This window comes from Stenella coeruleoalba (genome assembly GCF_951394435.1).
Source record: "Stenella coeruleoalba genome assembly, chromosome: 3".
In the NCBI taxonomy this organism is placed as follows: domain Eukaryota; kingdom Metazoa; phylum Chordata; class Mammalia; order Artiodactyla; family Delphinidae; genus Stenella; species Stenella coeruleoalba.
The window spans coordinates 136,513,348-136,539,608 of record NC_137148.1 but is presented as its reverse complement, the minus strand read 5'-3'; the positions used below and the strand labels follow the sequence as shown (position 1 = coordinate 136,539,608).

The 26,261-nt window shown below is 47.0% G+C and overlaps 1 protein-coding gene across 1 annotated transcript in view; it reads left to right on the top strand.

Annotated features, from left to right (window-relative positions):
• CCNJL (cyclin J like) overlaps positions 1 to 26,261 on the top strand; it is a 52,836-nt gene that overhangs the window by 5,070 nt on the left and 21,505 nt on the right. Inside the window, 1 exon segment of the mRNA XM_079917738.1 lies at positions 23,402 to 23,615. Coding sequence (XP_079773864.1) covers positions 23,402 to 23,615 — 214 coding nt within the window.

Below are 26,261 nucleotides of genomic sequence, written 5' to 3'. Positions count from 1 at the left end.
GTTGAATGCTGCCAGATGAATACAAAGTGTGTTTCCATCTAGGCTGTTGAATTGTCATCATAGAACCAGGAGCAGTTATCCTCACCTGACTGGTGTAGGAAGCAAGCCTGGGATGACAGAGATAGTGGGAGCCCCCCCCCCCCGGCTTTGTCAGATATGAGATTCCAGTATAGTGTTATACTACAGTATATAAAATGTGACACTGGGGAAACAAACCTTGGTGTTGAATGCAAGCTACTAATGGCAGTGAAACCTTGAGGTGCTTATGTAGCCTCTCTAAACCTCTTTAAACCTGGCCCCAGTGTTCATTCTTCCCACAACAGGCAGAACCTAGATTGTGTCACTTCTCTGCTTAAAGACCTCTACCGTCATCCCATTGCAGTTATAATTTCCAGTCCTTATCACCACCTCTGTTACCTGACACAGTCCAGCCCTGGCCTGCTCTCCTGCCTTGTCTCCTACCCCATACCATTCTGACCTCCTTTCTCTTCCTTGAATAAGTCAAGCTCCTTCATGCCTCAGGGCCTTTGCACAGGCTGTTGTTCCCTCTATCTGGAGTCTCCTTTTCTCTATAACTGTTCCTCTGTGTCCCTCAATCGAATCATCCTGTTTTGTTTTCTATATAGCGTTTAACGAGTATCTGGGATTATTTTCTGTTTGCTTATTATCTTTTCCCCCACACGAGAATGTACATTCCACAAGAACAAGCCTGTGTTTGTCGCGTTCAGTGCGGGGCCGCAGTGTCCAGAACAGAGCCCCCCTCTGCAGAAGGATGAGATGAGTGAATCTTCTTTAATTTCCTCTTCTGTAAACTGGGGGAAATGTTTTCTAGGAATGTTAGGATTCAGTGAGAGAACCTGAGAGCCGTGTGAGGCACGTGGCGGCTACTTGACAGGTGCTGTGCTTTTCTATGCTTTTCCACTTAACGACCACTCCGGGGGAGGCCGACAGCCCCTTTTGTGACATGAGTGGTTAGGGTAAGGCTTGGAGTTTGTGACCACCCTCTCTGAGGGGTTCGCGAGTGTGACAGGGTCTTCATATATAATATATATATATATATCATATATATGATATATATATATGATATATATATGATGTATATATCATATATATATCATATATATGATATATATATATCATATAATATATATATATACTTTTTCATATTCTTTTCCACTATGGTTTATTACAAGATATTGAGGGACTTCCCTGGCGGTCCAGTGGTTAAGACTCCACGCTTCCACTGCAGGGGGTGTGGGTTCAGTCCCTGGTCAGGGAACTAACATCCGGCATGCCACGTGGTGCAGTCAAAAAAAAAAAAAAGATACTGAATATAATTCCCTGTGCTCTACAGTAGGTCCTTGTTTATCTATTTTATATGTAGTAGTGTGTATATGTTAATCCCAAACTCCTAATTTATCCCTTCCCACCCACCTTTTCCCTTTGGTAACCGTAAGTTTGTTTTCTACATCTATGAGTCTGTTTCTGCTTCCTAAATAAATTAACTTGTATCATATTTTAGATTCCGTATATAAGTGATATCATATGGTATTTGTCTGTCTTTCTGTCTTACTTTACTTAGGATGATAATCTCTAGGTCCATTCATGTTGCTGCAAATGGCATTATTTCATTCTTTTTAATGGCTGAGTGATATTCCATTGTATATATATGTACCACATCTTCTTTATCCATTCCTCTGTTGATGGACATTTAGGTTGCTTCCATGTCTTGGCTATTGTAAATAGAGCTGCTGTGACCTTTGGGGTGCATACACCCTTTTGGACCATGTTTTTCTCCAGATATATGCCCAGGAGTGGGATTGCTGGATCATATGGTGACTCTATTTTTTCATTTTTTAAGGAACCTCCATACTGCATACTGTTTTCCGTAGTGGCTGCACCAACTTACATTCCCACCAACAGTGTAGGAGGATTCCCTTTTATCCATACTCTCTCCAGTATTTATTATTTGTAGACTTTTTAATGGCGGCCATTCTGACCAGTATGAGGTAATACCTCATTGTAGTTTTGATTTGCATTTCTCTAATAATTAGCAATGTTGAGCATCTTTTCATGTGCCTGTTGGCCATCTGTATGGCTTCTTTGGAGAAATGTCTGTTTAGGTCTTCTGGCCAATTTTTGATTGGGTTGTTTGTTTTTTTGTTATTGAGTTGTATGAACTGTTTGTATATTTTGGAAATTAAGACCTTGTAGGTCTTAATTTGTTTTCAAATATTAAATTACTCCTTTGATCATCCTACCTGGCCTTACTGCTTCTGCTGGAGCAGAGCTAGAGCCCTCCTCCTTTGACTACTTTTCTGCTGGGGCTGGGGGTGCCAGTCAGTACAGGGGAGTCAGGATTCTTCCTTATCACACCTGTGCCCTTGAACTTCTTCACTGAACATGGGGGGAGGAGCAGATCATCCCCACCATGCTGGTGGTGACAATGAGGCTGTTGGTGTTTTCCTAGTAACCAGCTGTATGCCCCAAGGAGTGTTCAGATTAGACTGACAGCCACTTTTTTTTTTTTTTTTTTTTTTTGCCAAAAGATGCATCCACCCAAGTTTAAAATTAGCAGGTTCTGGGTACACATGATGAAATTAGGTCATGGGATGGCTGTCAGCTTGAGGGCCAACTTCCTGGTCCTTCAGGCCTCTCTCCCTTCCCCCATGTGTCCTGGCCCCAACCTCATGCTTCTTTCATTGTCCTTGTCACCTGTGTAGTAACTTGTCCTACTCACTAGATTGTGAGCCCCTCGCAGGCATGAGGTGTGTGTGATATCTCGGGATTCCCAGACCAGTGTGATGAGGTGTGGAGGGAGGGCAAGGGGTGTCCATCCCTTCACCTGCTGCAGACACAGCCACTGGGGGAGCACAGAATGGAAGGACGAGGCTTAGGTGGACTTGCGGGGGCATGGTGAACGGTGGTGCAGGAATGCTTCCCAGGAACCCTCCGTTGGGTCTTGGGCATGTCCTAGGAGGTGGTATTTGTCTTTTTGAAGACAGTAAAATTCCCCCCCACAATCCCACCCCTTGGAAGTAATTTGTTGACATTTTGGTGTAGGTTCTTCTGTTTCTTTGTGTGCCTGTCATCACAATACATTTTTATTTTGGAGGTTTTTTTTAGTAAAAATGGAAAATCTCTTTTCTCAGAACACTTTGTTGATTTTGTAGTATGTCATGCTCACATTTCCATATCATTCTTCTCCACCCAACTCCTGATTATTGGACTTTAGCAAAAAATTAGAAACGATTGTGTTTATTTAGAATAGACAATAAAAGAACATGGCAAAAAGGAAAAACACCCAGGTTATATGAAAGGGTGGATGGTGAAGAGGCTCTAGTTTTCCTCCCTGAAAGGTACCGCTGATCCCAGTTTCTCATGAATCCTTCCAGAGTTGTTCTCCGCATGAACAAACCAAGTGTGTGTGTTCTAACACAAGTGGTAGTAGCATTTACACACTTCCCTGTACCATTTGATGTTTTTAAATGTGTACACTTTAATAATTTAAATATTTTTTATGAAACAACCAAACAGAAGCTCCATGACGAGAAGGGATTTTTTTTTTTTTGGTCTTTTCTGCTCATTGTAACAATAAAGGTATAGTGTAGATACTCAATATATTTGTGTTGAATGAATGAACAAAATATTTCTTTTTGGTAATTTTTTATCCAAATATATACATTTTATTTTATATAAATGTTATCATAGTATATTATAGTTTCATAACAATTTTTTTCTTAACTGCATATACTAAGTAACTTTGTATGTCATTAACTATTCTTCTCCGGTATCATGCATAATGTTTTATTGTATGGATATACCATGATTTAACTCATTTCTTTGTTAGATACTTAGATGGAGCTGCGTTTTCATTTTTTTAAATTGAAGTTAATTTATATATAATACAATGTACAGATCTTAAGTGCATATGCAGTTTTGAGTATACAGTGAGTTTTGACAAATGTATATACTCATGTAACTACCAGCATAGTCAAGATACAGAACATTGCCATCAACCTAGAAAGTTCCCAGGTACCTTTTCTCAGTCACTCACCCCATCATGCTCCCAGCCCCAGGCAATCACTGATCTGCTTTTTTGTCTGTGTGGATTAGTTTGTGTTTTCCAGAGTGTCATATAAATGGAGTTATATGTATGTGCTCTTTTCTGTCTGCCTTTTTTAACTTAGAGATTCACTTTTGAGATTCACTTTTTTTTTTTTGCGGTACGCGGGCCTCTCACTGTTGTGGCCTCTCCCGTTGCGGAGCACAGGCTCCGGACGCGCAGGCTCAGCAGCCATGGCTCACGGGCCCAGCCCCTCTGCGGCATGTGGGATCTTCCCGGACTGGGACACGAACCCGTGTCCCCTGCATTGGCAGGCGGACTCTCAACCACTGCGCCACCAGGGAAGCCCCTGAGATTCACTTTTGAGAACATTTTTGAGATTCACCTATGTTGTATCTATTAGGAGTTTATTTCTTTTTTATTGCTGAGTAATATTCCACAGTATGTGTATTACATAATTTGTTCATTCATCTCCCTCTTGATGGTCTTTTGGGTCATTTCTCCTGTACCATTTGATTTTACACAGCACTGCAGTGGTGATCCTATTCTTCTGTCTGCGAGTGTGCTCATGAGAATAAATGCCTAAAATGGAATTGCTGGTCTTGGGGTGTGATTTTAAGAACTTTGAGTTTCACCAGTTAATAAATTATCAAAACTTGCACCAGCCTGCACTTGCACCAGTGGTGTGGGAGGGTGTCAGCTTCCCAGTAACTTTGCTAACCCTGGATATTAGCCTTTAAAAAAAAAGAAAAGTCCATGCTGGGCTTCCCTCGTGGCTCAGAGGTTAAGAATCCACCTGCCAGTGCAGGGGACACGGGTTCAAGCCCTGGTCCAGGAAGATCCCACATGCTGCAGAGCAACTAAGCTCGTGCACCGCAACTACTGAGCCTGCGCTCTAGAGCCCGCGAGCCACAACTACTGAAGACCGTGCGCCTAGAGCCCATGCTCTGCAATAATAGAAGCCACCTCAGTGAGAAGCCCACACACCGCAATGGAGAGCAGCCCCCACTCACTGCAACTAGAGAAAGCTGACACGCAGCAATAAAGACCCAACGCAGCCAAAAATAAATAAAATAAATAAACTTATTTAAAAAAAAAATTCCATGCCATTTCAGTAGGTCAAAATGGTGTCCCTTGGCTATGTTTAAAAGAATCAGGAACCCAGAATGGGAAAAGTGCTAACGGATGGAAAGGAAGGGGTAGAGAACTCTGAATACTTTCCAGGATCTGGGGAGGCCCATATGCAGCAGGGAACCAGCCTGAGACCTGTGTCAGGCTGGGTGAGGGCTGCTGACCTTTGGCCCTGGCCAGAAAACTCCCCAGGCTCCCTCTGAGCCCCATTGTTGCAGTGTGTGCTTCCCTCTACCCCCAAGTGGCAGTTACTTGGAAACTTGAATCTTGAGGCGGAATTTGAATTGTCCTGCGGCACTGGCTCCCTTGCAAGGTCACTGGAACAGATGGTACCAGGGCCTGGGCCTTCTTTGTGCTAGGGACATCTCCCCTGGTAGCACCAGCTACTTACTTAGTCCAAAAACAGTCATCCATTGACTTGCGTGGGTGGGTTGGGATGACAAGGAGTGAGGTGGATCGGAAGAACAGAGAAAAGCATCAGGAATTGGATGGATTCAGTTATTGTAAGGAAAACTTGGAGAAAACCTAAATGCCCATCAGAGGGGAATTGGTTTCACTGTGGTTCATGCATACACTAAACTAGGTGGAGTTATCAAATATGATGAGGTAGATAACTTTCTGCTTAATAACAATTAATTTCCTGATCCTTGTAAAAAAAAATGCAAGTAACTCAGTACTGCTGACTCTTTGGAGTGCACCACTGTGTTTTCCTTTTCATCATAGAAATTTTAAAAGATACACAAAAGTAGAAAGAAAAGTGGAATGAATCCCCATGTACCCTCTACCCAGCTTCAGTACCTGTTTCATTTTCCCCAGACAGCATGTCATTTCACCCATAAATATCTACTAAGCAATAAAAACCTCTTTTTTTGACGTAACAACTATGCCATTATTACAAAACTCACCGTCATTCATGAATAATCTATTGCTCAGTCCATAATTCAGTTCTCACAGCTGTCTCAGAAATGGCATTTATAGTTGCATTGTTCAAAATCACAATCCAGATAAGATCCATGCATTATATTTTTTTAATTGAATGTAAGTTTCTTTAAATTCTATAGTGCTTTATAATTTTCAAAAGTGTCACATACATGATTTCATATAATCCTGTAATAACCCTTTTTTTAAATCCCCTGCTTCTATATTGTCCCACCCCCTTTCCCTCTCCCCACTGGTAACCACTAGTTTGTTCTCTATATCGGTAAGTCTGCTTTTTTGTTATATTCACTAGTCTGTTGTATTTTTTAGGTTCCACATATGATATCATACAGTATTTGTCTTTCTCTGTCTGACTTATTTCACTTACCATAATGCCCTCCAAGTCCATCCATGTTGCTGCAAATGGCAAAATTTCATTCTTTTTATGGCTGAGTAGTATTCCGTTGTATATATGTACCACATCTTATTTATCCATTCATCTGTTGAAGGACACGTAGGTTGCTCCCATACCTTGGCAATTGTAAATAACACTGCTATGAACATGGAGGTACCTGTATCTTTTTGAATTAGTGTTTCTGTTTTTTGGGTTTTGTTTTTCCACATATATACCCAGGAGTGGAATTGCTGGGTCATATGGTAGTTCTGGTTTTAGTTTTTTGGGAAATCTCATACTGTTCTCCACAGTGGCTGCACCGATTTGCATTTCCACAAACAGTGTAGGTGGGTTCTCTTTTCTCCACATTCTTGCCAACATTTGTTATTTGTGCTCTTTTGATGATGGCCATTCTACAGGTGTGAGGTGGTAATCTATTTCGTTGTGGTTTTCATTTACATTTCCCTGATGATTAGTGATGTTGAGTGTCTTTTCATGTGCCTGTTGGACATCTTCATTTCCTCTTTGGAAAAATGTCTGTTCAGTTCTTCTGCCCATTTTTTAATTGGATTGTTTGTTTCTTTGATGTTGAGTTGTATGAGCTGTTTATATATGTTGGATATTAACCCCTCATCAGTCATATCATTTGCAAATATCTTCTATTCAGTAGGTTTTAAAAAATTACTCTTAAGTCTTTTATTCTGTAATGGTTTCCCTGTCTCCCAGCTCCCTAAAATTGTTTTTTTCATGCCATTGGGTTTTGGAGAAACCAGGTCATTTGTCCTGAGGGACACCCCCTGTTCTTAATTTGGCCTATTACTTCCTCATGGTATCCTTAACTTGCGTTCACTGTTAACAGTTTGGCTTGTATACTTCCCTACTCTGTGGGACTAGAATATGCTGCAATCTCCTTGTTCTCTAGTTGGCCGTCAAACATCACTTCCTCAGAGGAACCTTCTCCCACTCGCACACAAGGTCAGTCTGCACCCCTGTGACGTTCTCAGACTACCCTCGATTATGCCTTCAGCACCCAGCATGACTTGTAATTGTACACTTCTTAGTGGGATTGTTCCATTTGGATTTGGCTCCCTCTCTGGACGGCAGGTGCGTGAGAGCAGGCTGGGGCCGTGTTTCCCCAGTTCTGAGCAGAGTAGCCACAAGCCCCTTGGTGTGTGCTCATCACGGATGCCTGGTCTGGGGTCTGAGCCTTACCCACACGCACATCGCCTTCCTGGACCTCACTGTCTGGTGGGGTAGGTAGCACGGCTGCCAGTAACTCCATCTATTGGGAGAGAAACAGCCTCCAAGGGCTTCAGCACTTGGCCAAGGCCCCCATTAAGTGGGGGAGCTGGGACCTTAAAACCTCGCGGTCTGCTGTCCGGAGTCTGACTTTGAAAAAGCAGAGGAGTCGCACGCAGCCTTGAAGGCAGCGATGTGTAACAGGGACTTCCCCTCAGCGGCGGTTCTACCCCGGGGCGAGTGGTACAGAGCTGTTGGCTCTGAGTGGAAATCTCTTGTTGGTCTCTTCTTTTAGTGTTAACTTTCTGTTTTGAAATATTATCAAACTTAGCAGAGTTGCCAGCACAGTACACAGTTGTAAACACTTTAACACATTTGCCTTATCATCCCCTTTTTCTGTCAGGCGGTTTCTTTCCCCTCCTGGACCAAGATGCAGACATAATACTCCATTATCCCTTAATATTTCAGGGTTTATCTTGCATGGCTACTTTTAAGATGGGCCATAAAGCACTTTCTGGGGGAACTTCAGTCAAACCCCTAGCGACACCTTCCCAGGTAGGAATCCTCCCTGGAAGGCTGGTTCAGGTGAAGGGGATTCAGCATTTGGATCAGGAGGGAGGAAGCCGGGTGGCCACAGGTGGCCTGGCCATGAATCTGGGAAGGCAGAGTTCTGGCTCATTTCCTTGGACCATCCCCGTGGCTTACTGGCAGACGGCTTCTTCATTAGGCAGTCATTTGCTGAACTCCGTGTATGACCTGCAGACCCTGAGAGGCTCTCCCAGGAGATACCACAGCCCCAAGCCCCACTCCGGTCCTGGGGGTTGGGAGAGGGGGGTGTTCTTAGCACAGCTGAGGCTAATCATCTCAGACCACTTCTGGCCATTCTATTTGTTAATGGTCGTAACAGCCAGTGAAATGTAGCAATGCTATTCCCCGTTAATGGGTGCTTGTTGTGTGCTCGACAGTATGTTCCCTCCTGTTATCTAAATCCTCCAGAAACCCCCTCTAGTAAGTACTAAATTTTCCTCATTTTATCCCCACTTTCCAGATGAGCCTGCTAAAGTGCAGAGAGTTAAATAACTTCCCCAACGTCATACAGCAGGTAGATGGCAGAGCCAAGACTTGAACCCAGGCAACCTGGCTCCAAAGCACACACTCTATTTTTGTGCGTGTGGTACGTGGGCCTCTCACTGTCGCGGCCCCTCCCGTTGCGGAGCACAGGCTCCGGACGCGCGGCCTCAGCGGCCATGGCTCACGGGCCCAGCCGCTCCGCGGCACGTGGGATCCTCCCGGACCGGGGCACGAACCCATGTCCCCTGCATCGGCAGGCGGACTCTCAACCACTGCGCCACCAGGGAAGCCCCAAAGCACACACTCTTAACCACTGTACCAGCGGTGACACCCCATTGCCTAGGGAAGTGTGAAGAGCTTCCAAGAGAAGGTGAGATGTGGAGGAAGTTCATCTACCAGGGCTCAGGGCCCCGTGTGATAGTCACACATCAGTGACCTGCCGGGGCGGTCTGGTGAGTAGGGAAGGAGGGGGAGATGGACCGGGAGCATTGGCTCTGGGATGCAGGTCTCTGTAGGTGTTTACACTTATCCTGAAACACATGGAGAGCTGTGAGGAGCGAGGGCTGAATCACTGGAAAATGACCTTGGCCTTGGAGACCTGGGTGTTAGTAATGATCCAAGGAGATGGCTTCTGAACCAGGGCAGGAAGTGGGGAGACTTGAGAGTTTTAGGAAATAGGGTCAAAAGGACTAGTTAACAAACAGTGAAAGATTTCATGTTTCTTACTTGTTGGAACAGAGAGATTTTCCATTGCTGAGGGATTGGCCTTTTTCATGATGAGCAGTGTTCTTAGAAAGCTCCTTCCAGCAATTAATTGCTAGTTTCTGTGTAATCTTTCAAGACTCCCACTGCCCTCTAAATTAAGGGAGTAGGTGTTTGTTGGGCACAGTATGCCAGACGTTGTTGAATGTTTGTTGCGTATTATCTTATTTGATAATGAAAGTTGCCTTAATGTCCTGATCAAGCAAGGCACTAGTAGTTCTTGCACGTCGGCGCAGGTTCATTCTTGCATTCAACACATGTTTTTTAGCAGCCGACCACATGCCACACACTGCTAGCTACTGGGGATATAAGCGATGAACAAAACAAAATTGTCTTCACGGAGCTTATAGTCAAGCATCAGGCTCACATGAAGTGCTTGTAAAGCATATTTAGGTGCCCAACTCCATCCCAGGACGTCTGATTCAGTAAGTCAGGAAATGGGGAGTGTAATAGATTCCTAGGGCTGCCTCAAACTGGGTGACTTAAAACAACAGAAGTTTATTCCCTCACAGCTCTAGAGGCCCGAAGTTTGAAATCGAGGTGTCTGCAGGGCCGTGATCCCTCCAAAGGCTCGCAGGGAGGATCTTTCCTTGTTTCTTCCAACATCTGGTGGTTGCCGGCCACCCTGTGCGTTCCTTGGCGTGTAGCTGCATCCCTCCGTTCTCTGCTTCCATCCTCACCTGGCCCTCTGCATGTGTTTGTCTTTGCCTGATCTTCCCTTTGTATGTCTGTGCGTCTCTGTTTTCTCTTCCTATAAGGACACCAGTCATTGGATTAGGCTCCACACTAATCCAATGTGACCTCATTTTAACTTGATTGCATCTGTAAAGACTGTTTCCAAATAAGGTCACATTCTGAGGTTTTGGGTGGACATGAATCTGGGTGAAACGCTATCCAACTCAGGACCTGGGGGCAGCCTCCATGTTTCAGTAGATCCCCAGGAGATTCCAGTGCCTGTGATCAACTGACCACGGTTGCAGAAACCCAGGTCAGCAAGGGACTGGAGTCCCAGCTGGAGTGACCGGGGATTAGTGGTGGTGGTTACCCTAACTGACTCGTTTTGGGCTGCACGGTAGGGTCTGGGTGCCCAGGAGAATCCATCAGAAGGAATCTGGAAACTGGGGAGGGGAGCTGGAAGTGTGGAGTGAAGAGCTTTTGAGGCCACAGCGTAGGAATGGTGACCCAGGGGAACAGGAAGAGAGAGTCCAGGGTTGGACCTGTTGCAGAGAACCACCGTAGAAGGGGGCACATCATGACCCCTCCCCCAGGTGATGGAGGGTGTGGGAGAATGAGGGGCACCCCCAGTCGAGAAGGTGTGGGGCATGGTCATATCAGGAAGCTGCTGAATGGAAGAACTCTGGGGGCGTTTAATAAAAAGGTTGTGGGTGTTTTCGGTCCTGGGAATGAGGAGGTGTGTTTGGAGCTGGCCTTCCTGCCATTTGCAGAGTTCAGGGGGCCCGGGAGAGATGGGGTGGCTGGGGGTGACCTTTCTCTCTGCTGGAAGGAAGCTGCAGGCCAGATATCAGCAGGAGAGGATGTCACCAGCATTGTTGGCTTCATGTACTGCAAGCCACCCTCTCGAGAATGTTGAAATAGTGTTCCCGCAGAGAAGTTGATTCTTTACGGAAAATGTCTCCTCGGGGTTTATGAAGCAATCGGGCAAGAGAGGAAGGGAGGGTGAGTGATCCTCCGGCTTTGCAGGGCCTCCCAGGTCTGTGGTGTGTCCTCCTGAGGCCTCTGAAGAACCAACCCACCTCGTCCCCTTTCTTTTTCCCTTTCAATTTGCATGTCTCCACTTCCTGTTGGTCACCTTGGTTACCCATGGCGTTTCTTCACGTCTTGCAGCTCTTTGTTCTCAGGCCGACTCAACCCCTGGAGCTGTTTCCCAAGCAGCTGGCCCAGAGCCTGGAGGCCCAGCCTCCCTCGGGAGGTAGCCGTTGGCAGCGGGGAGGATGAGCATGGTGGGAAGCACGGGAGGAGACCCAGAGTGGTTTTCTTTCAGTGGCTGGTGTGGGAGAGCAGCTCAGCCGTGCTCCGCACCTTGGGCTGTATGAAGCAATTGTCACGCTCAAAGCAATGTCACACCCCGGGCCCGGCCAGCTCCTCTGATGTCCAAGCCAGGATTTGCCACTAACCCGGAATGTGGCCTTGGCCACTGAACTTCTGTGCCTCAGTCTCCTGGGTACTATTGTTAGTGGCAGTACCTCTGCCCGGGCCCATGTCAAGGGGGTGGGTGTTGGGATGGAGAGCCTAAATTGGGTTAAATTGTCGGGGGTGTCTGTGTGCAGAGAAACAGTGTCAGAAGGGCATATATCGACACTCATACATACTCACAGTTATCTCCTGGTGGAGAGATTGCTGGTGATTTAAATTTTCTTTGTATTCATCGTATTTTCTCCGATTTCTGTAGTGATGAGATATTTTATAATCAGTTAACTATAGCATTATTTTGGAAGGAAAACACAAACCTAAACTATCCCATGGGGACCCCAAAACATAGTGTTAAGATCACGGAGTCAGAAAGCCCAGATTCACATCCGTCATTTATTTTATTTTATTTATTTATTTATTTTTGCGGTACGCGGGCCTCTCACTGTTGTGTTATTGTTGCGGAGCACGGGCTCCAGACGCGCAGGCTCAGCGGCCATGGCTCACGGGCCCAGCCGCTCCGCGGCATGTGGGATCCTCCCAGACCGGGGCACGAACACGCGTCCCCTGCATCGGCAGGCGGACTCTCAACCACTGCGCCACCAGGGAAGCCCACATCCGTCCTTTATTAACTAGGAGCCCTTCGGCAGGTTACTTAGCCTCTCTGAGCCATCCTTGTCTGGAATACTGGCATGCTGACGATCCCCATCTCCTGGGCCTGTTGGAGGATGAGAGGACAAAATGCATGGGATGCAGTGTCTGGCAAATGACATAGAAGCTTTCCAATTATAAATATGATACGTATATATAAAATGGTATGTATAATATGATACATACATATAAGCTTTCAAATTATAAATATGATACATACATGTTTTCAAATTATAAATATGATACATTCATCATAATGAGCAAGTCCAGATACTCGTGAAGACCAGAGGGGAGGTATAAAGCTCAGGGAGCTGAATTCCAGGGGAAAGAGAAAGCTCTGTCCTTGCCTTGGGCTGACATGTGCCTCAGTCTATCCAGTAGCAACAGAGGGTAACCAAGGAGGAACCAGGTCTGTGGTTTACGGAGAATTGGGAGCTGCCAAAGTTATAAATATATATATATATAAAAGAGATGGGACGGGGCAGGAGATTTAATCTTGGGCCCAGTCCCTGGACCCCTCAAGGCAGGGCAGCCAGCACTTGGCTGCCCGGGGCTTCTGTGGCTGGCGTCTGTGGCCTCTTGTGCCCTTCCTAGGCTCCTAATACCACAGCCATGTGGAAATTCTTACCAGGGGCCATTCTTCAGGTGGAAGCTGGGGTTTTTAATCTCAGCAAGCTTTTCAGTTAATCTCTTGATTTCGAATCATCACATTATTAGGCAGTGAGCCAAGGATTTTCACCAGAGTCTTGCCTTGCAGATGCGCCAGGGTTTCATTTTCCCCAGCGCACCGGGGCCCAGCTGCCGGCACCCTAAAGCACCATTTCACAGAACAAGCTCTCTGGGATGTTGTTAGTCTGCCCCTGAAAAAGGACAGCGGGTGGTAGTGGTCTGTGGATAAATAAATTTAACCTAGCGTTTCTCAAGACTATGTAAGTTTTTTCCTGAACAAATGTTTCAGGGCCTCTAATGGGCTAATGTGTATGTAGTGTTTCCCAAACTAATGGCCCAGAGAACTCTTTTTTCAGGGGCTGGGGTGTCATGGAACACATGTTGGGAAGCATTACCTTTGGCATGATCAAGTGTGGAGGGCATAAATTATGATTCTTAAAGCTCCCAGCCCTCTGTAAACACTGACCTTCTTCCTCCTCGGTCACCCTGTGTTGCTGTTGAGTAGACTGAGGCACACACCACCCCAAGGCAAGGACAGCTTTCTCTTCCCCTGGAATTCAGCATTTCCCCCACCCCACCCCCCATCCTCACACTGCCGGGCTTTGTGGGTAGTTGGAATTGCTCAACTAGATGAATAATTTTATTCAACCTGAGATCAGGAGCAACTCATTTTTTCTTACCTTTTCATTTCAAGTATTTGCGGTTCCCCAAATTTGGAGATTTGGGTAAGTATTGAGTATCTCTTTTGTGTCAGGCGCTGGGGTCACAGAGCCCAACAAGATGAACCCAGTCCCTGCCCTCCTGATGCCCAGTCAGGGGTGAAGAAGGTGGTGCTTGTATGGGGGGAGGGAGGCAGGGGTGGATGGAGGGATGGATGGATGGATGGCTGGAAAGTCCTGGATGCTCGGGGACTGACAGGGGCATGACCAGGGAACACTTTTCAGAAGTGACTTTTAAGCAGAGATCGGAAGAAAGAGTGGGTTAATAGTCAATTAGAAAGTAACACAGTGCAGGACACCAAGGGGTCAAATGAAGACTTCCCTTTCTCCCCTAATATGAGAAGCCAGGGGTGACTGGCTGAACTTTCACGGTACGCGTGGCCTTCAGAGCCCTCTGAGGTAAGCCTTCAAATGCCGGCAGAGGCTGTTTGTGAGCGGCACACTCTGAATTTTCTTCCCCGTCTCTCCTGCAACAGTGATGGCTGGGGTCCTGGCTACGGGCTCAGGGTCTGTTGAAGTGCACTTGGGGCTGGCCTTGCCCATGTTCCCACGCACATCTGAGCCCAGCATAGGTGCAGAGGGTTTGCCAACCTCTGCCAAGGTCAGCACCTCGGTGCTGGGGGGAGGGGAGGGGGAAGCATGGAAACCTCCAAAGCCTCTACAGGTGGCCCTGCTGCCTCTGTGTGTAGCTCGGTTTGGGGCTTCATGTGGGTCATGATTCGCTTGTCCCTGGCCTCTCTTGGAGCCCTGCACCTCTCAGGAAGTCCTCTTTCTGCTTTGAAAGCCTCAGGCAGAGCCCTTAGGCAGCAAGGAGAGTGTTTCTAAAGGACTCAAGCCTGTCTTGACACCTACCGCCTTCCTCTCCCCCAAAATGGCACCTCTGGTATCCCTGGGGTTTCCCACTCGGGGGCTGTTCCCCCACCCCGTTGGTTACCCCAGGGAAGGGTGCAGGACCAGGTAAGGGAGACTCGGGGGAGGAGGTTAGAGAAGGCCCCAGGTGGAGGGAAGTTCCCCCAGTTGGTGTTTGCTTGGGTCGCACCTGTGTTCATCACAGAACACTCCATTCATTCATTCATACATTCATGCCCTCATTCAACAGATACTCATTCGCCCTCACTGTGTGCCGGGTACCAGGGGTACAACCAAGACCTGGAAAAAGGTTGCTCCCTCCCTTCCGGAGATCACATTGTGGGTGGTAGGGGCAGGGCGGGGGCGACAGATGGAACACTTGAGTCAGCAGTAACTGCTGATTGTAGGGCTGCTGCAGCAGAGGGGGGTCAGGGAAGGCCTCTCAGACGACACCCGAAGGAAGATAGGAGATACAGCCCAAATGTCCAGAATCGGGGGTCTGGTTAAGTCACAGCACAACCTCACAATGAAACTCCAGGCAGCCATTGAAACCACAGATTCCTGTGAAAGGGACATGCTTGTAGATGAGGCTCCTGTTCTGTGAAAGTTTGCACAGAGAAACATCCGAAGAATCCGTGTGAAACTTAATAGTACTTCTCGCTGCACCAGGGATTATCAGTGATATTTGTTATTCTTTTTTACTTTAGAAAATGTATCAGTGAGCACATAATTTATAATTAGTAAAAAGAAGAAACAAGGAAAAACACTACTTCTGGGTAGTGCCTTGGTGGGGTCTTTGCATCTTGTGAGGATGAAGCGGGATATTTAGCCCAGCACTGGCAAGGGGGATGCTATTATTAAAGAGCTGATTTTGTCAAAGTGATGATGCAGGGTTGCCAGGGAATCCTTGGGGATAAGGTTTGAGCTGGGCCTTAATATAGTGGGTATCTAGTCCCTCTCTCCATTTTTTTCAAACTGGAAACACAGTAATTGAAATAATAAAGCGGATTTTTTTTTTTTTTACAGTGAATGTTTTTTAAAAATCTGGGCAGTGTTGAAAAGCGTGAAAGTAAAAATCATGTGGGATCCCAGCCCTCTGAGATAACCACTGTAACCACTTTGGTATACATGTAATAGTTTTTTTCCTAGTCCATTGTTACTATTTTAAAAAATATGGTAAACTACTGAGATAACAAGAGCAGGGTTTTTTTTAAGGTGGATCCCCCTGCCCTCACCCTATCATGGCCATCTGTCCCTATGCTCCCGCCTCTAGATGTACCTGAGGCACAGGTGCTCTCCCGTCTGGCTCAGGTGATAAAGAGCCAGAACTGGGGAGGGAGAGTTTCAGGAAGCTTCTGCCCGCCCCTCCGCCCCTCCTCTCAGTGCCCTCCCCGCAGCTTTTGTGCCGGCCACGCCGATGCTGCCCCTGGCCCCAGCTCTAGCAAAGTCACCCTGCCTGACTGGTTCCTGCCCCCTTTCCGCCCGCGCCAGCTGCTGCGTGCCTGCCAAGTGCCTGCCTAATCCAGGAGAGCTTCCTGAGCCGCCTCTCAGCAGGCTGCTCTTTGGTTTTTGGAATCCAGGCCACTCAGCACTCAGCGGAGGGTCTGGCTTCATGCACCCGGAGCTGACTTAGGTCAAGAGTGCTTGGGGAGGAATGCGATCCTTAGAGCAAAGCCCTTGTAATGAATGCCTTTCCCCGCTAATTGGGTTAGGGGAGTAATCGGCTGGACTCTCAACTAAGCAGGGTAGGCATGCTGGCATCCCGCATTGTTGTTCATTTGCCAAAGAATCGCCCTGCTCTGAGGTGCAGGAGAAAAGCAGAGGCTCAGAGCTCCTAATTCCCTTTGGTTCCGGGGCTCCGCAGAGCACGTGGAGTGGTCAGGCTTCCTTTTCTGCACAGACCCCCAGGCCCAGCTATAACCCCTCAGGTAGAATGTCTCGTTCCAGCGTACAAAGCAGCTTCCTATGAGAGCCCGACAGAGGCAGATAAGCTCAACTTACCTGAGATTTGATTGCCCAGTTTGAGGGAAAGGCCACTGACGCTTGCTTGAGTGCTGTTAAGTGCCAGATGCTTTACGTTGTGGCACTATGACCCCCGTTTTTTGCATGAGGACACGGGTTCAGAATTCACATGCCCAAGGTTAGTAAATAGTGGAGGTGAGACTCCACCCCAGAACTGCCTGACTTTACAATCTGTGCCAAGTTGCTCCCCCATATATGGCAGGGATGGGTGTATTTGGAACAGGGAGGGATGTCCTTGTGTTCATTCATTTTTTTTTTTTTTAAAATTGACTTTGTTTTTTAGGGCAGTTTTCGGTTCACAGCAGTACTGAACGGAGGGTACAGAGATTCCCCATGTACCCCTGCCGCCCCCTGACACACACACAGCCTCCTTCACTATCAACAGCCCCCCCCAGAGGGGTCCATTGGTACAGCCAATGAACCTACATGGACAAGTTATTGTCACCCAAAGTCCACAGTTTACATTGGGGTTCATTCTTGGTGTTGCACATTCTGTGAGTTTGGACACGTATCCATCATTATAGTATCATACAGAGTAGTTTCACTGCCCTAAAAATCCTCTGTGCTCCCCCTATTCATCTCCTCCCCACCAAACCCCTGGCTACCACTGATCTTTTCTCATTCTCTCCATAGTTTTTCCTTTTCTAGAATGTCATATAGTTGGACTCATAGTATGCAGCCTTTTCAGATTGACTTCTTTCACTTAGTCATATGCATGTAAGTTTCCTCCATGACTTTTGATGGCTGTTCATTCCTTTTTGCTCGTGCAGATATTTTTTTGAGCACCTGCCCCTGGGCCAGGCTCTGGGCGCTGGGCAGATGGTATCGGCAAGATGGACATGGCTCCTGTTCTCTGAAGCTAGTGTTTAGCAGGGAAAGACACATAAATAAGTAAATACCTGGCTGCGAAGAACAGCGTGCTAAGAGAGAAAACAAGGGGCACCTGATCTGGAATGATGACAGGTCAGAGAAAGCCTCTCTCAGGAAGTGACCTTTAAACCCGTGTCTGAGGGAGGAGAAGAAATGGGGCTGGGAAGCATCGCAGGCATCTGTGCTAGTGTTCAGAAGCCTGCCCACCCTTGAGACCAGCCTTCTCCAGGAAGCCCTCCCTGCTAACTCCTTCCGGAGCTATTGTTGCCTGTTCTGAAGGTCCATAGCTTTTTCTTTTATGCACCAATGGCCTCCTGTGAGAATCTGCTCAAGCCAGTGGGCCCTTTTCCCGGGGGAGTGTTCAGAGGAAAGACCTACAACGTATTGCTTTGAGTTTCTCTTGACACAAGGGAAAATCCAGAGGGAGGGAGTGAAGCTTGGCTGGGCTGAGCTGAGCCGGGAGGGAAGTCAGGACATTGCATATCTGACTTACTGTGTTTGGGGCCTTTGAACCGCCTTGATGAGGGCAGCGCGGCCTGGGCCAAAGGTCGCTTGGCTAATTTCCCCCAGCTGCTGCCTGTGGAACACCAAGGATCTGTGACTGCTTGCTTCTCGTCAGGAGCCGTAGAGCCCTCTGCTTAGAGGAAATGCCCAAGTAGGCTGCAAGCTTGTGGAGGCTGCTGGAGGGTGGGGAGAGGGCCCTGTCGTTGAGGGGCTGCAGCCACACGCTGGCTGCTGATTCCAGCTGTCTGGCTGTAGCCCAGGACGAGCCTGGCTGAGCGGTCTTCCCACGTGGCTGCTGCACCCACGTCAGTGCCCTGCTCTCAACCCTTCGCTGGCTCCCCATTGCCCTCAGGGCAGGCCGGATATCTTAGCAGGACATACAGGCTGGCACCCTGCCCACCCTCGCAGCCTGCTTTGTTCAAGCATACCCTCCCTCTCCGGCTGTTCCAAGGGCTCCAGATTTCCCAGACAGGACACCAGTGTGGCCTTGCAGGTGCTGTTTTTCCTGCTGAGCTTCCTTTCCTTCCTGCTTCTTCAACAGGTTAATTCCTAGACATCCTTCCAGAATTTGGCTAGACAGGTCTCTTCTCCTTGAAGTCCCCACGGACCTGCTACTCTACACAGATAGCCACACCTTCCTCTGGGCCCTGGGTGGTTGATACTCATCACTGCAGTCCCTCCCTTCCTGTTCCCCTCCCTTCCTTCACTCCTTCACTATTTAGTTTCGGGCACCTGACCATGTTCTCATCACACCAGGGTGGTGGCAAAACAAACATAAGCAAGAGCAGACCCAGACCCCCACATTCAAGGAGCAGCATGAATCCATCAAACAACGCAGATGAATAATACACAGAGAAGTCAGATCTTTTCCATAAAGAAGTTAAGATTTTCTCCATGATTGAAAAAGTCTACAAATCATAAATGCTGGAGAGGATGGGGAGAAAAGGGAACCCTCCTGTACTTGGTGGGTATGTGAATTGGTGCAGCCACTATGGAAAACAGTATGGAGGTTCCTTAAAAAACTAAAAATATAATTGCCATATGATCCAGCAATCCCACTCCTGAGCATATATCCAGAAAAGACAAAAGCTCTAACTCAAAAATATATATGCTCCCCAATGTTCATAGCAGCACTATTTACAATAGCCAAGACATGGAAGCAACCTAAGTGTCCACTGACAGATGACTGGGTAAAGAAGATGTGGCACATATATACAATGGAATATTACTCAGCCATAAAAAGTATGAAATAATGCCATTTGCAGCAACATGGTTGGACTGACCTAGAGATTATCATATTAAGTGAAGTGAGTCAGGCAGAGAAAGACAAATATGTGATATCACTTATATGTGGAATCTAAAGAACAATGCAAATGAATTTATTTATAAAACAGAAACAGATTCACCGACATAGAAAACAAATTTATGGTTACCAAAGGGGAAGAGGGGGCGGTGGATAAATTAGGAGTATGGAATTAATAGATACGTACTACTATATATAAAATAGATAAACAATAAGGATTGTTTACTGTATAGTACAGGAAACTATATTCAATATCTTGTAATAACCTATAGTGGAAAAGAATCTGAAAAAAATATATATATATGTTAACCGAATCACTTTGCTGTACACCTGAAACTAACAAAATATTGTGAATCAAGTATACTTCAATTAAAAAATTGTTTATTAAAAAAAGATTTTCTTCATGATTAAAAAATTAAAAGGTTGAGAAAAAGGATACGTTAAAATTCTTCTAGTCTCAGATCTAATATTGCTAGTTAGTTAAGCCCTGGGGTTTTGTAGGACTTTGTCAAACTCAGTTCTTCATGTATAATGTTAGGAACAGGAAATAATTGATTCAGGCTTTGGGCATCTTCCTTGAGCACAGCTCTAGGGCTACTGAGAGAGCTGTGTTGTGGACTCAGGGCTCTGGGGGAATAAGCCAGAAGAAAAGAGATCCCAGCATGAAATCTCCACCAGGCTTCGCTTTCAGAGGAGCTTTCCCAGAGTCCACAGCTTTCCTCCGTAGTGTTGATCATGGTTTGGAACTCTGCAGTTGCCTTATTCTTTGATGGCCATCTCTTTCTAACTGGGCCATAAACTCCATGAGAGTGGGTGATGTGTCCATCTTATTTTTTTATAACAGCTTTATTGAGATACAAGTCACACACCATAAAATTCACCCTTTTGAAGTATACATTCAGTTGTTTTTAGGGTATTCACAGAGTTGTGCAACCATCCACACTATCTAATTTCAGAACATTTCCATCATCCCTAAAAGAAACCCCATATCCATTGGCAGGTCCCCCTGCCACTAACCTCCCCAACTGCCCCCAGCTCCCAGCAGTTGCTAATCTGCTTTCTGTTTGTATGGATTTGTTACCGAAAGGGGGGCCGCTTCCAGGGCCCAAGAGTGGACTCTTGTCTAACGCTTGGAAATGTATTGTCCGAGGAGACACGTTATCCTTACAGGGCAAAAGACTTTATTGGGAAGGGGCGCCCGGGCAGAGAACAGTGGAATAAGGGAGCCCAGGAGAACTGCTGTGCCGCGTGACTCACAGTCTCAGGTTTTATGGTGATGGGGTTAGCTTTCCAGGTTGTCTCTGGCCAGTCATCTTGCTTGTGCCCCTGTTTGGTCTGACTAAGGTCCTTCCTGATGGTGTGTGCATCTCTCAGCCAAGATGGATTCCAGCGTGAGGGTTTCTGGGAGGTTGGCAGGACATATTATGGGCCAACGTCTCCTCCCTCCTTTTGGCCCCTCCCGAATTCTGGTTAGTTTTCAGCGGCAGTGTGCCCTATCGGGACCTCCTGTTGTGGCACAACTCGTGCAAGTGGTTATTATTGTGCCTGGCTGAGGCAGGCAGTTTTGGTCAACAGATTTTCCTATACTGGACATTTCATATAAAGGGAATCACAGGATATGTGGCCTTTTATGATTGGATTTTTTTTACTTAACATAATGTTTTCAAGGTTCATCCATGTCGTAACACATATCAGTATTTCATTTGTTTTTGTGGCCTAATAATATTCCATGGGATGGACAGACCATATTTTTCCATTCATCAGTTGATGGACAGTTGGGTTGTTTCCATTTGGGGACTATTATGAATAATGCCACTATCAACATTCCAGTACAAGGTTTTATGTGGTCCTGTGTTTCCATCTCTTGGGAATACACCAAGGATTGGAACTGCTGGGTCATGTGGTAACTCTGTGTTTCACATTTTGAGCAGCTGCCAGATCGTTTTCCACACTGGCTGCACTATTTTGCTTTTCCACCAGCAGTGTATTGAGGCTTCCAGTTTGTTCCATTTTGTCCACATTCTCGCTAACACTTGTTTATTTTCTCTTTTGGTTTTGGTTTTTATAATAGCCATTCTAATGGATGTGAGGTGGTATCTGATTGTGCTTTTGATTTGCATTTTCCTAATGATTAGTAATGTGAGAATCTTTTCATGTGCTTATTGGCAATTTCTATATCTTCTGTGAAGAAATATCTATTCAGTCCTTCGCCCTTTTTTTTTTTTTTTTTTTTTTTTTTGCGGTACGCGGGCCTCTCACTGTTGTGGCCTCTCCCGTTGTGGAGCATAGGCTCCGGACGCGCAGGCTCAGCGGCCGTGGCTCACGGGCCCAGCCGCTCCGCAGCGTGTGGGATCTTCCCGGACCGGGGCTCGAACCCGTGTCCCGTGTATTGGCAGGTGGACTCTCAACCACTGCGCCACCAGGGAAGCCCTTTTGCCCATTTTTAAATTGGGTTGTTTGTCTTTTTATTGCTCAGTTGTAAGAGTTCTTTATATATTCTGAATTAGAGTCTCTTGTTGATATATGATTTCCAAACATTTTCTCCCATTCTGTGGTTTGTCTTTTCACTTTCTTGATGTTATCTTTTCTTTTTTTGTTGTTTTTTTGTTTGTTTGTTTGTTTTGCGGTACGTGGGCCTCTCACTGTTGTGACCTCTCCTGTTGCGGAGCACAGGCTCCGGACGCGCAGGCTCAGCGCCATGATGGCTCACGGGCCTAGCCGCTCCGCGGCATGTGGGATCCTCCCAGACTGGGGCACGAACCCATGTCCCCTGCATCGGCAGGCGGACTCTCAACTACTGCGCCACCAGGGAAGCTTTTGGAAGTTCTAAATTTTGAAGTCGAACTTATGCATTTTTTTCTTTTTTTGTTCCTTCTGTCTTGGATGTCAGATCAGAGAAGCCATTGCCTAATCTAAAGTCATGAAGATTTGCTCCTGTGTTTTTTCCAGAGTTTTATAGTTTTAATCTTATATTTAGGTCTGTTTCTATCTCATTCCAGATTGTACCTCCTGTGCCTAGAATAATGCCTGATGTATAGGAGGTACTTGATACTGAGTGAAATGAATGAACTGATATCTCTTGAATGAGTGAGTGAACAGATATCTTCTCATCCCAGAGCTGTTGCTATTTAAGTAAAGCCCCAGGGTTAAGAGAGGGCATTAGACGGAGGATGGGCACCAATTTGTTTTAATCTCCTCCCCCAGGGACGCTGCCCTTAGTGAGCTCTCACAATTCCCTTTCTGCCAGCATTTCTTTTCCTGTTTTTCCTCAATTTTGTTTCCCTGTTTGACAAAATGTTGCTAAGACATTTCCTAAATAAATTGTGTCTTGTCTACTTTGGTTAAATTATAAATATGGTAGATATACAAGAAAAATTTTTCCGTCATAAAAATCTTGATTGGGTGACATTTCTCTTGTTGGTTTTTATTGCGTTAGACTAAATAAATTCAGGTGACACGGCAGTGTATGAATTACAAAGGAAAAGTCACCTCCTGGGGGATATATAATGTCTAGAACTTACTTTTAGAAAAAAGCACGTATGTCTGCAGAGAGAGAAAACGTAATATGTCAACAACTAATGAATCTGGGTGAAGGCTATTTGGGAGTTCTTTGTACTGTTATTTTAACAACTTTTTTATGGCGAATTTTTTCAAAATAGGTGCTTCACATCCATTTTTCATTTAATCCTCTGCTGTTGAGGAAGAAATGAAGGTGAAGGCAGGCTGACCAAGGTCCGTCAAACTGGTTGAGTAGAGGAGCCAAGATTTGGATGTGGGTCTCCAACTCAAGGCCTCCTACATGTTTTATGGCCTCGTGCATCTCAGATAGTCGAGCTTTTGCTGGGAATGACCCGCTCCTTCACCTGCCTCTGTCTTCATGTTCTTGACACGTTACGAGCCTATGCTCAGTGAGGGCAGGTGGGAGACGGTCCAGGAGTTTCTAGAATAGAGGAACTGCCATCCTGGGACTTGAAGGAAAACGAAGAGGGTGTAGAGGGAATCAATGCTTCCTCACCAGCCAGCAGGTGGGCCTCTGAGGCTCTCGGGAGACAGCCCTGACCCCCCTTCTGCCCTGCCTGTTCCAGGAGCTGAAGCTGCCCACCTTCCGAGCCCACTCCCCGCTCCTGAAGAGCCGCCGGTTCTTTGTTGACATCTTAACCCTGCTGAGCAGCCACTGCCAGCTCTGCCCCGCTGCCCGGCACCTGGCCGTCTACCTGCTGGACCACTTCCTGGATCGCTATAACATCACCACCTCCAAGCAGCTCTACGCTGTGGCAGTCTCCTGCCTTCTGCTCGCAAGTACGTGGAACCCACTTCTTTCCCTGTGCTGTTTCCTCACCCGGTGAGCCCGGGCGCTCCCGAATCGTTCTACATTTCCATGGTCTTTGCACGTCTTCCGTGTTCATCCTTAGCTGAATGCGAACCATAGTGATAATAACCAACATTTTCTTTAGCATCTATAACGTACCAGGCCAAGGGATGAGGATTTTAGCAGCTTGATCTTAATGAATCCACACAGTGACACTAGAAGACAGATACTTTTAGTACCCCCATTTCACCGAGGCACAGAGAGGTTAAGAAACTTGCCTTGGGTCACCCAGCTCATCTATAGCAGACAGGATTTGAGCCCAGAACTGCATGGTGCCAGAACCTGTGTCTTAACCCCATGTTACCTGCTTTCTGACATAGGGCTTCTGAAATTGCTGGCCGGGGTGGAGGGGGGGAGCCCGAGCAACCACTGTTCTTAGAGGTGTTTAGAAATGTGACTGTTTGTGTGGGCCCCAAGCAGGACCCATTGTGTAGTCTCCAGGCCTGGGCACAGGCCTCTTGGAGTTTGCATCTTCCAGTGAGGCCTCACTAAACACACAGCATGGGGACTTCCCTGGCGGTCCAGTGGTTAAAACTTCGCCTTCCAATGCAGGGGGTGCGGGTTCGATCCCTGGTCGGGGAGCTAAGATCCCACATGCCTCACGGCCGAAAAACCAAAACATAAAACAGAAGCAATATTGTAACAAATTCAACAAAGACTTTAAAAATGGTCCACATCCAAAAAAAAAAAAAATCTTAAAAAAACAAAACAAAACACGGCATGGCTTTGACCATCTGTCTGCCTAGGTAGGAAATAAATATGCTACTACTCTGGTCATCTGCTTAAAGCACAGTCTGCCATGCCACGCTGCAACTAAAAATTGCCCCCTGATTTTCCGACAGTCTTAGAAGGACCGTCCGTCAGGGTCCTGCCTCTCTGACCTCAGGCCTTTCTCCTCTTCCATCCCTAGGTTCCAGCCAAGCCCCTCCTGTCACAGATCTTTGCACATGCTGTTCCCTCTGCCCACAGCACTTCCCATTCCTTCCCCCTGCCCATCTGGTCCTGGTTAAATGGCACTTGGGCCCTGTACTCACATCCCTGAGAAAGCCTCCCCTGCCGCCTTGGGAGTGAGGTGTACATAAGGCATCCCTGAGGTACAGCCGCATGGCCTCATGGACTTTTGATTGACACTCACCTCCCCCCGCTAAGCAGTGAGTTTCAGGGAGGGAAAGGAACACATAGTAAGGCCTCAAAAAATAAGATTTGTGGACTCTCGTGCTTCCAGAGCTGGGGGCGGGAGTTCTATCCCTGGTTGGGGAACTAGGATCCCACATGCCATGTGGTGTGGCCAAAGAAAATAAAATGAAATAAAATGAAAACAATATTTGTGGGCTAAAGGAAATGAATGGAGCCAGAGTTTCCCTTAGAGCTGGGCCAAGTTGCCCTTCATGCAGACGAGTGGGACACCCCAAAGTGGCCAGCTGCAGTCACATTTCCTTGACATCTAGTCTTTTCTCCTTAAAATTCAATCACATCTTACATTCTCCGCTACAATATGTTATTGTCCTATTTTATTTTATGGGTCCCTTCCCCATTCCCCAGTGCTTGATTCCCTCTGATGCCCATTTTCTCCTGTGGCTTTGTCTGTCCCTGGCATGCTGCTACAGACCCTCCAGCACAATCATCCAGGTCCAGACACATGGCTTTAGAGTTTTCAGAATTCTGCCTTGTTTTCCACCCTGGCACCTGCCACCTGCTGTTATCTTAATCCCTTTGGCTGCTCTGGGTTTACAGCCTCCTGACTTGTGATTTTCTCTACCTTGAGCCAACTGGATTTCCCATGTTATACAGGGTGGCCTGTCTTGCTGGGAGTCCAGCCTGCTCACTACTTCAAAGTCTCAAATCAGCACGCAGCTCTGTTTCGTCTTGGGAGGAGCTGGGGGGTTTGTCCCCGCTGCAGCGGCCCTCGAGGAGTCTGCACCGTGGCCTCTGGCCTGCTGCCGTCTGAGATCTGCGGGTTGCCTCGAGGGCCCTGGGGGCAGGGGACTCGGATTTCCATGGGTTCACCGAGGCTCCCAGCATCTGTCTGGGGAGCTGGGATGAGAGGTGCGCACTGGGGACTCCTTTGTGCCTGCTGCCGTGGCAGAGGGAGGGGGCCTTTCAGAGGGAGAGGCAGAGGCCCTCACCCACATGTCTGAGGACAGCAGCCAGCCTTGGGCAGCAGGAACGGATTTTTCAGGACACCTGCCATATGCTCAGAGGCCCCAGGAAAGAAAAGTTTCCATGACAGCCTGAAATCCTATTCATTCCTCCCTCCCCTCTTCCCAGGCCGACTGTCAGCCACAAGGGGGTTCACCTTGCCTCAGGAAGTTCTGAGTTCTGCTAATTTTGTTGCAAATAATTAATTCCCAGATAAGAAGGGGGATAGTCCTTCTTGCCCCCATCTGTCCATTCTTAGATTTTTAAAGCTGCTTCCAGGTAAGGGCCTTTGCATAGGTGGAGCCCTCTCACCTACACATAGCCCCTTCTGCCCCCATAAAACAGGAGGCAGTCAAGGACGCATGTCTCCAAGCCTGTGGAAGGGGGCAGAAAAGCAACAGCTTGTGGGTTGTTCCTTGGGGGACCACTGACAAAGC